Source organism: Mirounga angustirostris, unplaced genomic scaffold (assembly GCF_029215605.1).
Source record: "Mirounga angustirostris isolate CCGP_5_RB_7025 unplaced genomic scaffold, mMirAng1.0.hap1 SCAF_17, whole genome shotgun sequence".
Lineage (NCBI taxonomy): Eukaryota > Metazoa > Chordata > Mammalia > Carnivora > Phocidae > Mirounga > Mirounga angustirostris.
Window position 1 is genome coordinate 31,298,630 of NW_026991725.1, and position 16,676 is coordinate 31,315,305.

Consider the following 16,676-nt stretch of genomic DNA (forward strand, 5'->3'; position numbering starts at 1 on the left):
CGTACTCTCCCCCCCCAAAAAAAGGTATTTTGTGTCATAACCTGTTAGCCTTCTCCTCTCACCGCCTTATTGTAAGACACACATACATACATGTGTGTGCACCTTTTACTTTTTTTTTTTTTTTTTAGCATTTACTATTTCTGAGAAGACCGTGACCAAAGGAACAAACACTGTAATCTGTTTTCTGTGTTGATTATAGGTACTCTCTCCCCTTATTTTTGTATTTCAAAAAATTTTGCCAGGGTACATCTGTACATGCGTCTCTAAATTTTTATTCTGGAAATGTGTGGTTGTGCTTAATTTTTGCCTCTTTCTGTCTTACGTTGGCCTCTTCCTTGGTTTCTAGCTTGAACCCCTGATCTCTTCCCCTTATTTCTATCACTTCAAGTCTTATTTAATAAGATTGACCTTCTTTTCTCTATCTCATTAAAAATTAATTTATCTTATATTTTCTGCTGTTTACTGTATATTTTGTCAGTTTTGATTCTGTTATTTACATTTTTAGTTTACTTTTTCCCCGTATCTAATTCACTTAAGATTCTTAGTCCACCCTGTACATTCTTTATGGTTTTTGGCTCTGATTTCATAGACACCATGTCTTTTTGTGTTTTATGGAATATGACAAGCTGTATTCTAAAATGTTCTTTTGATTCTTTAGGGAGATCATTTTCATCATTCTCAAGCTAATGTTCTTTTCCTTACTCAGAAATATTTTTACTTAGGTCTGTGTTTTGGTTGTTTCCTTTGCTCCAGCTTTCAGCGAGGAGAGGCATATTTAGACTCAGTACCTACCTTCCATCTTCCCTCGTTAGCAGATGTGTTTGCTTGAGGTTGCTCTTATGCCTGTTTTTGTTCATATGGGTGCTGCTTGAATTGCCAGGGTTTTAATTAGGTAGACTGGGGCTTTAAAAAGCTCCTAGCCCAATTTCAGGACTGACAGGGTTTTGTCCAGAGAAGCTCTGCTGGACTGAAAAATGATCATGGGCTCATCTCTTTTCTTCAGCCGACTTTTAAGATTGAGAAGATGGAGTATATGAAAAACTTGAATCCTGACTTAGTATTCTTTTTGAATTTAAAAAAAATGACTGCTTTCATTTTCTAGGAAACCGTATGTTCCCTTTACTCACCATTATCCACCTTTTACTCCCTTGTTTTCTGAAGGTTGTAGTCTTTTCTTTGGCTGTAGAACAATACCAAAGAAATGGAGGTGTCAAAAAGGAAGACACCGAAAGTGGCTGCCACATTTTCCAAGTTGATTAGAATTTGTGTTTCTGGGGCGCCTGGGTGGCTCAGTTGGTTAAGCGACTGCCTTCGGCTCAGGTCATGATCCTGGAGTCCCGGGATCGAGTCCCACATCTGGCTCCCTGCTCGGCAGGGAGCCTGCTTCTCCCTCTGACCCTCCCCCCTCTCATGTGCTCTCTCTCTCACTCTCTCAAATAAATGAATAAATAAAATCTTTTTTTTTTTTAAAGAATTTGTGTTTCTGATCTGGAGGGGCAGGGAATGAGCGCTCCTTACGTCTCCCTTCAGGCAGGCATGGTTGGTTCGTTGGGTTTTTCCATTTTGGTGCGATGTTGGATAAGGCTGCATCAGGAGGCTATAGGCAGGTGCTGTTTTAAACCTGAATACAAAGTTGTTCGTGCTAGAAAACCACAAAAATTTAGAGTTGTTAAAATTTTATTGTATTTTGGTACATCTGGGTGGCTCAGTCAGTTAAGTGTCTGCCTTCGGCTCAGGTCTTGATCTCAGGGTTCTGGGATTGGGTCCCGCATTGGGCGCTCTACTCAGCGGGGAGTCTGCTTCTCCCCCTCACTTTCCCTCTGTGCTCTCCCTCTCCCTCCCTCTCTCTCTCTCTCTCTCTCTCTGTCAAATTTATTTTATTGTATTTTATTTTGTTACTTCTTTATTGAAGTCTTTAAGAGAGAGAGAGCTTGTGCAGGAGTATGTGTGCACACAAGCAGAGGTGGGGGGAGCGGGGTGGGTAGAGGGAAAGGGAGGGAGAGAGGGAATCTTTTTTTTTTTTTTAAAGATTTTATTTGACAGAGAGAGAGACAGCGAGAGAGGGAACACAAGCAGGGGGAGTGGGAGAGTGAGAAGCAGGCTTCCTGCAGAGTAGGGAGCCCGACGTGGGGCTCGATCCCAGGACCCTGGGATCATGACCTGAGCTGAAGGCAGACGCTTAACGACTGAGCCACCCAGGCGCCCCGAGAGAGGGAATCTTAAGCAGGCTCCATGCCCAGTGCGGAGCCTGACACGGGACTTAATCTCACAACTCTGAGATCATGACCTGAGCTGAAATCAGGAGTCAGACCCTCAGCCGACTGAGCCAACCAGTTGCCCCTTAAAATTTAATTTTTTTTTTAAAGTAAGCTCTGCACCCAACGTGGGGCTTGAATTCACGTCCCCGAGATCAAGAGTTGTCGCATGCTCTACCGACTGAGCCAGCCAGGCTCCCCTGGAGTTCTTAAAAGTTTAAATAAGCTGCCAGAGTTTGATTCCATACATTTGATTATAGATTTTAAGGGAATCCTCACCTTCCAAAAGGAGATTGAATTTTATGTAAACATTACGTAGTCTTTGTCTTACAGATTCTTTTTTTTTTTTTTTTTTTAAGATTTTATTTTTAAGTGATCTCTACACCCAACATGGGGCTTGAACTCACAACCCTGAGATCAGGCATCGCAGGCTCTACCAAACTGAGCCAGCCAGGGACCCTGTAGATTCTTTATTATGAATTAGTCACATTTACCCAAATGTACTTACACTTTGCCTTTGATAGAGTGGTCCATAGAACTCTGTAAGAACTGATAGAAATTATACATATGAGTAGAAATTGGAGCTGGAAGCTGTTGTACATGGGCCACTTTAAAAATGAAGCTGTGAAGTCTCAGAAATTGCGTGTGCTGTAATATCTTCCATTTGTGCTTTTTAGTGTTTCAGAAACACTTCTATCATTTGATTGGGAAATGCCAGATCTTTTTTCACAACTCAAGCACATTATTATAAAGTAGCATTTATTTCCTGAAAGAGTAGAGATCTTTTGTTAATACAAGAATAAGTTTAGGGCGCCTGGGTGGCTCAGTTGGTTAAGCGACTGCCTTCGGCTCAGGATATGATCCTGGAGTCCTCGGATCGAGTCCCGCATCGGCCTCCCGGCTCGGCAGGGAGCCTGCTTCTCCCTCTGACCCTATCCCCTCTCATGCTGTTTCTCTCTCTCTCTCTCAAATAAATAAATAAATAAAATCTTAAAAAAAAAAAAAAGAATAAGTTTAAAAATTGCAAGTTAAAATTGACCTTGGGTTAGTGGTTCTTCCCTTCTCTGTTATTGTAGGAGGTTTGACTTTTTCAAAGTATTTAGCCCATTCTGCTGACCACAGCTAAATTAACTGTGTATTTACATTCTGGCATTCTTGAGAACCAGGACCTCGTATTCATCTTGTTTGTTAGTTCTGTCTTATGCGGGCATGGGTGTGCCTGGCTTCTCTGGTAAGAAACATTTATGTAAATTCATGTCTCTCTTTCTTTGGAAACAAGAATAGAAAAAGAACAATTGAACATAAAAACATTATGTGGTTTTTTTAAAATTCTGTAATTTTTTTATGTTTAATTATCCTTTGTAAGTATTTTGTGAGTGCTATAAAGTGCTTAATCACCTTTTGAATGTATTTTAAACATCTCATTAATTGTAGGTTTTTTTATTTTGCGACGGTTTAGGTATATGTGATGTACTAGATTTACCTGTAACTGCCTTTTGAGAGGAGTAAAATATGATCAGTAGAAAAACATGCCCACTTGTAGAAACAATTCATCTTTATTAAATAGATAAGTTTATGAAGAGAGACTAAAGGAATGAAGTATTTGTTTTTTAAATCTGGTTACTCTTAGCTCTTTGAACCTTAATTTTGCTTTTGATTGAGCAATAAGAAATTATGTTTGGACTCCCTAAAAGCTGCTGATGTATTAATCTGTCTTCCTTGGAGCTAATTTAAAAAATGTTTTCCCCTTGAAGGCCAACTGTGATTTGAGGCGGCAGATTGATGAGCAGCAAAAGATGCTAGAAAAGTACAAAGAACGATTAAATCGATGTGTGACAATGAGCAAGAAACTCCTTATAGAAAAGGTGAGTGTTGGGGTGGCCTGAGCCCTGCATCCCCGGATGCTCAGGGTGTGGCATTGCTGTAGCTCCTCACTCCTTACCTGAGATGAAAACATTTTAAAGTAGGGCTTTTTAGGAGAAGACTCCTTATGATTTGACAGTTAGAATTCTTTCTTAATGGACACTGGCCCAAGCATCCAGAGTGATAATTTGGGGCATTGTTTTTGGTTGTGCCTTGCTTGGAATGGAATGTTGATTGGACGGGGACAGCTTGGCCTAGTTGAATTTATTTGCAGTGTCGCTCTCCTCCATTCGTACATTCATCCCATCATTTGAAGTGCATATCCTGTTACTATTGCAAACCTTTAGTAATAGTTACTCTTGCATTTTAGAGATGGTAATTAGAGTAACTTACATATATAATAATGTGATAATTTGTGCCTTAAAGAAGTTAAGTTGACATACACTTGTATGCAACTGCTTTAATTGGCTGTTGTTTCCTTTATTAGAGTAATTGATTAGCTGTGACTTGACTTTAATAGTTATTAGTAACTATTTCTTGAAAAAATTTTTTATTATATCCCTAGTACTTATTTATAGTCTATTGAAAGATATCAGTACTGCTAATGAAATAAATTATTACAAACTAGAGGTTTCTAACAGATTGGTGATTGCTTCTGCTGAAGTCTTTGGAATGCTGTTAAAAAGACAGGGAGCACTGACAAAAGGGAAGTAGGTTATTTTATTGATGTCAAAGATTCTGAGGAGAATGTTGTTTTAGCTTTTAATTCATTAATTTTATAGAAAGGAAACCACTTTTTTCCATTAATACAGAGAATTTATTTAAAGTTTTAGGGTACTTCCTGAAGACCATGTAGAGTCAGCCAGTTACTAAACTTTGATCAGTATAGTGCGGAAAGTAAACACCATGCTATATCTGAGTTCTCATCAGAGAATAAAGTTCTTTTCTATTTGTCCTTTCCCCTAAGTCAAAACAAGAGAAGATGGCGTGTAGAGATAAGAGCATGCAAGACCGCTTGAGATTGGGCCACTTTACCACCGTTCGACATGGGGCTTCTTTTACTGAACAATGGACAGATGGTTATGCTTTCCAGAACCTTATCAAGTAAGTGAACTGCAGTGATTAAATTGCAGTTGAAAAGTTGCTTTAAGGGGCGCCTGGGTGGCTTAGTCGGTTAAGCGACTGCCTTTAGCTCAGGTCATGATCCCACGGTCCTGGGATCAAGTCCCACATCAGGCTCCTTGCTCCGCGGGGAGCCTGCTTCTCCCTCTCCCACTCCCCCTGCTTGTGTTCCCTCTCTCGCTATGTCTCTCTCTGTCAAATAAATAAATAAAATCTTTAAAAAAAAAAAAAGTTGCTTTAAGTTTTCTGTAATTGTAGTAATTAAAAATTCTAGCCATGGTAGTCCTCTTTTCATTCAGCTTTAGTCCCTACATGTGTAAAGAAACGTAGGGAATGAGGTGAAGTCCTAGAAAAAATGACAAAAGTAATCAGAGAAATAGTAAATGTTCTACATTAAAGTTTAAAAGAATCAGAATTTGGGGCACCTGGGTGGCTCAGTCGGTGAAAGGTCTGTCTTCGGCTCAAGTCATGACCCTGGAGTCCTGGGATCGAGCCCCGCATCAGGCTCCCTGCTCAGCAGGGAGTCTGCTTCCCTCCCTCCCTCTGTCCTTCCCTCCCTCCCTCCATCTCTCTCAAATAAATCAATAAATTAAATCTTAAAAAAAAAAAAGAATCAATTGCTGAAGTTAAGGAAGAGAAATCGAGGACTTGACTTATCTTTTTAATTATGTAATGATTTTTCACAAGGAGTCAGTAAGCATGTTGATTCTGGGTCCATAGAAAAATGAAATGGGCAAGGACCTAAGGAAGAACGTCCTGAGTTAGGTATAAAACAAAATAAAACCCTAGAAGAACCTTACAGGATATGCCCCTGAGGCCCTTTAAGGAGACGGTGTCCAGTCATTAGAGAGTGGCTCCCTTAAAGGCAGGGGGCTCAGGCTGGGGGCCAGCCACAGTGTGTATCTGTCAGCAACTTGGAATCTTAAGCACTCTTTCACTTTATCATAACTTTGGTTTGAAACATTCAAGTATTTACTTCAAGGAGGAAATTAACATTTATAATCCTAAAATTCCAACTATGTAAATAGCTAAGATTAGCTCTGGACTTAAAAAATATATGTATCTTTAGGTTATAGTATCTTTTGGTATATCTTAATTCTTTGTCTTTATTTGTTAGATTATTTTCATCTGAGCCTGGGGGGAAGGGCATTGTGTTTTTAACTGTGGGCTCTCAGACATTTGATCTATAGGTCACCGTGAGTTGGAGGGTTCCATAGACTGCTTTTCCTTTTTTCCTTCCTGAAGTAACTTACTGAGCAGTAATTGGAGAGTGTGGGACTCCTTTAATAGTAATGAAACATAAAGAAACAGCAAATTGATAACTGAAATAAAGTACAGATACTGATCTTATTAATAATACTAACTCTGGATTGCACATTAGCAGTCACTTTTATATGTGATACATTACCCTCCATTTGGCTTAGGTATGTCTTTGCCTCACACATGTACTTTGAGTATGTGTAATTTGGTGTGATAAGAGGTTAGCTATTGAGTCAAAGATACATTACCCAGGAAGAAAAACAAAGTCTTTTGAGGGCGCCTGGGTGGCTCAGTTGGTTAAGCGATTGCCTTCGGCTCAGGTCATGATCCTGGAGTCCCTGGATCGAGTCCCGCATCGGGCTCCCTGCTCAGCAGGGTCTGCTTCTCCCTCTGCCCCTCCCCCCTCTCATTCTCTCGCTCTCAAATAAATAAATAAAATCTTTAAAAAAAAAAAAAAAACAAAGTCTTTTGAGTTAGGGCAGGTGCCAGAGGCTCAGAACAACATCCACTCCAAGTGCTAAGCATAGGTGGCTGGGGAGAGCAGAAATGCACCAGGCAGTGGAAATGGCTGTACGCCAAGGCATGACACCCTGACCAGGGCCTGCAAATTGCCCCGAAAGTGGAACACCAGTTTCATTAGAATGGGACCGGAAGCTATATCCCCAATACTGGCCAAAGCCACCTAGTGCTCAGACTGAGTCCTAGATGTGATGGTGACTCCTGACAGTGGTTACTCTTTAGATGGCTGTCTCTAAAATGTCTAAAGACTTTGACTGAAAATAATAGTGTGTTTGTATAGAGATACAAAATGTAATTAATTTTCTTTTTGAGAAGTGCTCACAGTTTTAGCTGATAGCAGTATTTTATCTTTTTACTCTGTAAACAGCCGCCCTGAGGCCCAGAAGGTTCTGGAAATCTTTCAGAGTACAAAATGGTGACTTTGTGTAGAGCCATCAGAGCAGTTAGGACTGTCTAAATTAGATCCTTAACTTGGGATTGTTCCTCCTAGGTGGATAGCATTTTTTCATGGTTTTAGGTCATATAAATGACAGAATATCCATCTCTTTTCTTGGGCAACTGTTTCTGGCTGTTGTCTACTAACTACAGGTATTTTATTTTCTAGTTTCACTTTAATAAATTAATTCCCTTTCAGTTTTAATGCAGAAATTGAGATTCTTCATTTGTAAAGGCTATATTTGATATCCTCATAAATGATTATTCTCTGTATATAAGAAACTCCATGATACATAATTTGGTTAAAATGATGTCTAAAAATATGTGCATTTGTTTTTTAATACCTCTGTCACTGGTTATGTATAGTATGGTTGGAGTCTGGAATACAGTTTTACCGTTGAAGGTGCCTGTATTCATTTCCTAGGGCTACTGTAACAAAATGCCATAAATTAGGTGGTTTGAAACAACGTAAGTTTATTCTCTCACAGTCCAGGCCAGAAATCCCAACCCAAGGTGTTAACAGACCATACTTCCTCTGAAGCCTCTAGGGAGGATCATTCTTTGGCATTCTGTGGCTTGAGGCAGCATAGCTTCAATCTCTGCCTCCCATCTTCACACGGTGTTCCCCCGTGTGTCTCTGTGTCTTCTCTCCCTTTGTAAGGGCACCAGTCATATTGAATTAAGGGCCTACCCTACTCCAGTATGACCTCATTGTAACTAATGACATCTTCAATGACCCTATCTCCAAAGGTTATAATCTGAAGTCCTGGGGGTTGGAACTTCAACATATTTTTTTTTTTTTAAAGATTTTATTTATTTATTTGACATAGAGATAGTACAAGTAGGCAGAGAGGCAGGCAGAGGGAGAGGGAGAAGCAGACTCCCCGCTGAGGAGGGAGCCCGACATGGGGCTCGATCCCAGGACCCTGGGATCATGACCGGAGCCGAAGGCAGCCACTTAACCGACTGAGCCACCCAGGCGCCCCGGAACTTCAACATATCTTTTTAGGTGACCTACTTCAGCCTGTAATGGGGCCTAAGGCTGATTGTCTTTTGTTTTCTTTTAGAGGTAATGGCTTTTTAAATAGGGTTATTTAGATTGGAGTGAGACGGATTTATCAGATCATCAATACCTCTGTAAAAGATAGTGGAAGTACTCTCTTTCTATGGGTGATAAATGGCAATCATTCTCTAAAATTGATGCAGTGCAAGGATTTAAGGATCAACTCTAAAAGGCACTGCATATATGTTGGAGGTACAAGGCTTGATAAGACATGGTTCTTTTCTAAGAGAAGTTACCGTTTACTGATGTAATTCCCGACTTTACTCCCAAAATAAACCTAAATGAAGTATCACTGATGGAACTATCTTTAGATGATTTTTATTTGCAAGTATAAATAGCTAAATCATTTCAAGAATATCAAGAATTAATGTAGGAATCGTTTTTATATATAATCGTGATCTCTGGTGCATCCTTTTTTATGTTCAAGCAAGTGTTCTCATTCTCAGAATATGCAGTTTAAGATTTCCCCACGTTTTTAGCATCATTTTTCCGTCTTTATGCTTTATATATATGATGGTTGTGGGGCCCCTTTCTTGGTGGGTCTCTGCAGATCAAATTTTTGGATTCTTACTAGAAACAATAGTAAATTAGTTTTATTTTATGCTTAATAAAGGTGATTGCTAAAAATCTCAATTTTCCAAAGCAACTGATCTTCAAAAACAAAACACTATAGCACTCCGCTAGCCCGCTAGCCTCTGTGGGTACCAACATATAGCTTAAACTATATGTTGTATGGTTATCTCCAGAGAGCTCACTGTGCTTTGCACTCACATGGTCCATGAAAGGATAGAAAAGGAGCCAAAGATATTTTACCAGTTTTTTTATTGGGAAACTCCTCTTGAGAGACAGTTCTGAGACATTGTTTTCCTTGAAGCATTCACTGAGTCAGAGAGAGGATTGTGATTTTACCTAAGGATTCTAGTCTCAATCCAGAATTCTTTCAAGCCATATACATGTATTTTGGTGGGGAGGCATATCTTTAATGATAGTTAAGAGGTTTTTTTCAGACAAAAACTCTTTTGAGTTATGATTCCATTCTGCTGTTAAATTGACATTAGTGACCAGCTCATCCTGATCCCAGTGTGATTGTATTATCAGATGAATGGTTTTTTATTTACAATGCTTTGATTAGGTTAATCTTGCTCACAGTATTGTCCTTACAGATATGGGAGCATAAACTGTGGGCATCTACCTTGGAATTTTTTTGGTTGCCATTCTTCCAAGAAAAATACACTGAGTGTAGGGAAGGTCAAGAGACTGACTACTGCAGTGTTCGTTCAGGGAAGAGGGTTGAATAGATCTCATTTGAAAACAGGTTAACAACTTAGATTCCATTATTCCGGGGCGCCTGGGTGGCTCAATCGTTGGGTGTCTGCCTTCGGCTCGGGTCATGATCCCGGGGTCCTGGGATCGGGCCCCGCATCGGGCTCCCTGCTTGGCAGGTAGCCTGCTTCTCCCTCTCCCACTCCCCCTGCTTGTGTTCCTGCTCTTGCTATCTCTCTCTCTCTCAAATAAATAAAATCTTAAAAAAAAAAACAAACTTAGATTCCATTATTCTGCAGAAATGAAGATGGGATCAATAAAGGAGGTGGGAGAAGCATGGTAGAGAGAGAAGGAGAAGGGAGCTAGCATTTGATTCTCAACTAGGGTAGGTGATTTAAAGATTTTAGTCTTTTAAATGGTTAATCCTAAATCTTGGTATATTTTTAATATGCCAGCTCTCCAAACCTTAATATCTGTTAGGCATACATGAGAGAAAGTGGTTTTCTTAGATTGATATTTTTACTGACTCCTAATTTGCAAATGGGTTTATTGTAGAAGGTTCAGACTTCTTATTAGGAAATCCTCTAATGGTGATGGTGTTAGATATCTGAAGAATCTTTATATATGTTTTTTGTGAATTCATTTTATGTCCCATTCCCTAAGGAGTTTTTACGAGTTGCAAGGCCTCATTGTGCTTTTTCTGAACGTACTTGTTTTTGAGAACCTTAGTTTAGGGGTGCCTGGGTGGCTCAGTTGGTTAAGGGTCCTGGGATCGAGTTCCGCATCAGTCTTCTTACTCACTGGGGAGCCTACTTCTCCTTCTCCCTCTGCAGCTCCCCCTGCTGGTGCTCTCTTGCTCTCTCTCTCTCTCTGACAAATAAATCTTTAAAAGAAAGTAAGAGAGAGAGAGGAACAAATTCTTCCTTGAGTCAGAAAATAAGGTCACAGTGAAAATTGGATATTGTTCCTGCCTACTTTCCTGTTCTGAGAATAATCATAACTACTGTCTTAAAGCACAGACTCATTCCAAAAAAAATCTTTCTGTCGTCGGTTATTTGACTCTTCCAACCTGAAGTTAAAATCAAATCTTTACTTGATTTAAAGGGGCTTATTTTTTTGAAGTTTATCAAAATCTGTGGGTACCAAGATATTTGTGTGTATTCTGCAGCTGTCTTACAATTTTTTTGACCTTCTATGCAACATCTTTTATATCTCCAGGCAGCAGGAAAGGATAAATTCACAGAGGGAAGAGATAGAAAGACAACGGAAAATGTTAGCGAAGCGGAAACCTCCTGCCATGGGACAAGCCCCTCCAGCAACCAATGAGCAGAAACAGAGGAAAAGCAAGACCAACGGAGCTGAAAATGAAACGTATGTTCTTTATTCACGTGAACTGTGAGGTACCACACTCTCCCCCAAAATACTGATATCCTGTTAAGTGCCACTGGACAAAATGATAAATTATGGGGATTTCTAGAGCATTAGCTTTCTTTTTAGTTACATTAATGGATTTACTCACAACTTATATATAAAAACCATGTAAAATTAATTCATTTTCTTAGTCCTGATGTTATTTAGGTATTTTCGAATGAGTGGGAGAAATAATGTCACTTAACTTGACATCATGGTCTTTGGCCACTCTTGTAACAAATGTAATGTCATCATGGTAGTCAAATGACATAGTTGCTTATGTGTGGTACCATCTTGTGGGAATTACCTATATATTACTATATATTACTTAAAATACGTCTTTTGCCTTTATGTTTTCATATCAGGTCTCAAAAACATATTAACCCATAATCCACCTCAAGTATAATGGTATTTGTACTATATCATTAAAAGCCCATGACATCCCATTCCAGTGAGAAGGATGGCTTAACTTAATGCCAGTACTCACTCCATACATACCTGATGTGTTGGGGAGCCTTTTCCTTGACATTCACTTAATAAATCTGTGTTAAATGCTTGTTATACACTTGGCCCTGTTCTGGAGACTGGGGATACAGAGCTAAAGGATACAGCCCCAGCCTTAGGAGCTCACAGTTTATTTAGGGGAAATGAACAGATGAATAAACTAATAATTACATTGAGTGTAGTGATAAAAATACACACAGTGAATAAGCTTGGGAAACATCTTCATTCTTATAAATAAATATTTTAAAACTAGATTCTATATTTGAAATATTTCCTTTCAGAAAATCCAAGTAGGAGCCCAGATTTGAGAGTTTCTGGGCACATGCTGTACACATTAATCTGATCATTGTCTTCTCTTTTGCTATCACTCCCATATTTATTTTGTGAAGCGACTCTTCCTCCAGTATTACTTGAAAATTATCAAATGCTAGTGCTTAAGACCATTGGCTTAGGAGTAGTAGAAGGCATAGGCTGTTTCCTAGCCATGGAACAGTAATTAGAATTCAGTCCAGGCCAGTAGTGTGTCAGGAAGCAGTTGCCATCTGGAGTCCTGTGTCAAATCCAAGCTGGAAGGCTTTCAGTCCAGTTTTTAATTAGAGTATCTGTAACTTGGCTCATTTCCTTTGGCCAGAAGCCAAAAACATTCCTCTGGAGCCTTAGAGTGAGTCACATTATCATTCCTGGTATTGAACCTATTTTAGGCAGGGAGAGTCCCTAGCTATGATTTTTCATTTCTCCCTTTTTTACTGGTGTGATATGGATTAATGGATGTAAGTATGTCTGCCACTGTGAAGAGACAGGTGTAACAGCCCTAGTGGATACATTTCTTTTTGTTACTGTTTTTATTTTATTTTAGTCAGACCTCAGAGACTGTTTTGTAGCCCTACCTGGTTGATAGGATAGCCGTTTCTCCTGCTATTTAGAATATATCTAAATAATGACATCTGAAACTTAGAAGTATATGTGTGTACTTCTAGAGTATGAAGAGAGTGAAGTTGGAGGAGTAAGCTGTCACTTTTTTTTTTTTTTAAAGATTTTATTTATTTATTTATTTGAGGGAGAGAATGAGAGACAGAGAGCATGAGAGGGAAGAGGGTCAGAGGGAGAAGCAGACTCCCTGCCGAACAGGGAGCCCGATGCAGGACTCGATCCCAGGACTCCAGGATCATGACCCGAGCCAAAGGCAGTCGCTCAACCAACTGAGCCACCCAGGCACCCCAAGCTGTCACTTCTTAAAGGCTCATTCTTTTTTTTTTTTTTAAAGATTTTATTTATTTATTTGAGAGAGAGAGAATGAGAGAGAGCACATGAGAGGGGGGAGGGTCAGAGGGAGAAGCAGGCTCCCTGCCGAGCAGGGAGCCCGATGCGGGACTCGATCCAGGGACTCCAGGATCATGACCTGAGCCGAAGGCAGTCGCTTAACCAACTGAGCCACCCAGGCGCCCTCTTTTTTTTTTTTTTTAAGATTTTATTTATTTATCTGAGAGAGAGAATGGGAGAGAGCATGAGAGGGGAGAAGGTCAGAGGGAGAAGCAGACTCCCCAGTGACCTGGGAGCCCAGTGTGGGACTTGATCCTGGGACTCCAGAATCATGACCCGAGCCGAAGGCAGTTGCTTAACCAACTGAGCCATCTAGGCACCCTTAAAGGCTCATTCTTACGATGTAAGGGTTCGATTGGGGTAGGTGGAACACAGAATAAGTGATCAGCCATCAAGTCAGCTCTTTGAGAATTGTGTTTAAATACCTTTTTACAATTTATGGATTATTTCACATTCTCATTTAATAGGCACAGCAGCTTTGTTAGATGGGGATCATTGCTTGCTGCATTTTTAAGAAACTAAGACTTAAGTTAAAGTTAATTGTCCAAGGTCCCATGGCCAGTGGCCTGAGTTGCACTTTGAACCCTAGACCTCAGACTCCAAATCCTGGACTCTTCCACTATGTCATTCTTCTCCTTGTTATTATAGTAGCAGAGTCTAATAAGAGTTATCAGAAATAATCAAATCCATTGGCTTACTATTTTCCCTTCAAAAAAGAAAACAAACCTAGGCATGTAACTTTTGGCTACCTCTCCCAGTGGATTTTCATCTGAGATTGTATGGACAAAAGTCATTTCATAAATAACATAAAAATATAGCTCATTTATTTTCTCATTTTTTACAAATTAGTCTTCTGGCTTTGCAGTCCTTTCTTCATGTCATATCTGATAAATCAAAGAAGTTTTCTCTTGTCAAAGGATTGCAAGATAATCTGTCTTAGTTATTTAACAGAGAGACTGAATATACTGTACAACATGCTTTGGCATTTGTCTTTTAATAGACACACTACGATTTCAAATAATTTACTGGGATTTCTACCATTATCTTCCAGGTTAACATTAGCAGAATACCATGAACAAGAAGAAATTTTCAAACTTAGATTAGGTCATCTTAAAAAGGTAAGTGTAATGAGAAAAATATGTCTGGAGAAATTAGTTTACATGTGGTATTGGAGCAGATGTCATGGTTTGACATACCTGCAGAAATCTTGAGTAGTTGTGCTCACTATCACATCTTGTATTTAATTTTTTTTGAGATTTTATTTGTTTGTTTCAGAGAGAGTGCATGCACAAGCAGGGGGGAGGAGCTGAAAGAGAATCTCAGGGAGACTCCCTGCTGAGCATAGAGCCCGACTCAGGGCTCAATCTCAGGATCCTGAGATCATGACCTGAGCCGAACTCAAGAGGCAGAGGCTCAACTGGCTAAGCCACCCAGGCACCCCGCCCCTTTTGTGTTTCTAATGATGAAATGTCTTTCAATTTTTGAGTCAACTCCAGCCACCCAGTGGGAGCACTTTTTCAACCAATGATATACCAATAGATAATTCTGTATATGTCATAAAACTTCATAAGTAGTTATCCTTATAGTAAAAATTAAATACAATATGAGTAGGTGGTTCAGATTTGATATGAAAACTCTTAGGATATTTTATTTTATTTACTTATTTTTTTAAAAGGTTTTATTTATTTGAGAGAGTGCATGTGCGCATGCACACGCGCGCGCGAGAGAGAGAGAGGGAGAGAGAGCGCAAGCAGGGGGAGCGGGAGAAGGAGAAGCAGACTCCCCGCTGAGCAGGGAGCCTGACACGGGACTCAATCCCAGGACCCTGGGATCATGACCTGAGCCGAAGGCAGACACTTAACCAACTGAGGCACCCAGGCACCCAAAAACCCTTAGGATATTTTAAATCACATAGTAGCTCTTATCTCTTGCCTAAACTGGCTAAGAAGAGAAGGTCTTGTACAAGCCATATTGTAACACGAAGGCACCCACATAAAAATTGTTGACAGTGTTCACAGAGGCATCTTGGATGTAGATGCTCATCTCCTAAATTTAACAGCCCATACATTTTTGGTAGATGCCACTTACGGTGATGATGGTCAATAAGCATTTAATAAACTGCTCTTGGTGTGTGTTTGTTTTTCCCCACTGGGTTCTCAGATCTTGTTAAATCAGTGGAACTTAAGGCACCAAGCATGATCCATACTTACAGAGGAGAACCAGATAGAGAATCTGATTTTTGTTTAAAGAAAAATGTGTGTGCCTATATGTAAAAAACAGAGAACATTTCTGGAAATTTACACAAGACACTTAAAAGCAGTTACTTATGGGGAATGGGCATAATAGAGAGGAGGACTTGGGAGCAGAGGGCTTTTTTCTTACTTGTGTTCTCCTTTGTATGGTTTGAATTTTTTTATTATTTGCTGTGGGCTTGTTTTTTATGATTATCTTAAAAACTTTTTCAATTCGAAAGAAACATTTTCCCTTAGTTTTTCAAAAGAGAAATGTCTGCTGTTTTTGAAATGAGATTCTGAAAAGGTGGTGTCCTGTGTTCTGAGCTATTTCTTTCCTTTTCACTTTAGGAAGAAGCAGAGATCCAGGCAGAGCTGGAAAGGCTAGAAAGGGTTAGAAATCTACATATCAGGGAACTAAAAAGGATACATAATGAAGATAATTCACAGTAAGCAACTTGGGGGTATGTTGGGTTGGAGATTGCCGAACACTTTCTGACATGAATGGTCAAGAATGATGTTTCTGCGTATTATAAATTGGGTAAATGATTCCACAGTGTATTTAGCTCTGTTGCAAGGTTATAATACAGGTTTGTGAAAACAACTATGATGTGCTTTAGTTTAAGTATATGTAAATATATTAGATTTATATGTTAATATCTATACATGTATTACAGCACTTTGACATAGTAGGGGTCACTAAAACAATATAGCTTTGCAGTTGTACGTAGTTGGGATACACTGTATAGTCAGATTCCTGCAGAGCCTTGCTAAATGGAAGCATGGGTGACAGTGTGGTGTCGTGGAATGATACCGGGTTGAGATGGCACTGGTTTTGCAATGACCTTTAAGGGCCATTTGGGTGTTGAGATTTTAAACAAGACTCTCTTAAGTTCAGTGCATTAATTGTAGATGAATGCCCACCTTTGTTTATAAGTCATTTAAAGGATTGCAACTGAAAAGTAGATTAAAGTGGGAAGTAGCTTCAGTCCAGAATCTGTTCCTTCCCTTCTCTTGTTTTTCTGACTCTGGACCATCAGTTTTGGGGGCATAGCTGTAGCTTGTGTATTTTTGTTTGGCCAGTGTGAGCATGGGCTTTCCTTTCTGTGAAGTGTCAGGCACCACAGTTCCCATGACTGAGCTCTCCGTGTGTGTCCGGCACAGTGCCTCGTGCCTCGTGCCCTGATGCTGTCAGCTCATCTTCGCAGGAGCCCAGTGAAACTCAAGTCAGCCTGACCAGGGACCCATACCTGTGCGACTGAACAGCTCCAGAGCTGACCGCCCCACGGTCATGTCGCCTCTCTCTGCAGGCATGTCGGTGTCTCCAAATGAAAATAATTTCAGGATTAATAGTGGGGCTATTTAAGATCCGGAATTAGGTAGAAATATTTATGAAGTTACTTTTGTCAGCATCTCTCCTATCTTTGTCTT

At 39.8% G+C, this 16,676-nt stretch overlaps 1 protein-coding gene across 12 annotated transcripts in view; it reads left to right on the forward strand.

Moving 5' to 3' along the window:
• Positions 1–16,676, forward strand: part of TLK2 (tousled like kinase 2) — a 123,093-nt gene that overhangs the window by 80,654 nt on the left and 25,763 nt on the right. For all 12 annotated transcript variants that reach the window (XM_064583069.1, XM_064583070.1, XM_064583071.1 and 9 more), the window contains 5 exons: positions 4,010–4,120; positions 5,086–5,222; positions 10,999–11,151; positions 14,066–14,132; positions 15,597–15,694. In XM_064583069.1, the coding sequence (XP_064439139.1) occupies positions 4,010–4,120; positions 5,086–5,222; positions 10,999–11,151; positions 14,066–14,132; positions 15,597–15,694 (566 nt within the window). The remainder of the gene's footprint in view (positions 1–4,009; positions 4,121–5,085; positions 5,223–10,998; positions 11,152–14,065; positions 14,133–15,596; positions 15,695–16,676) is intronic.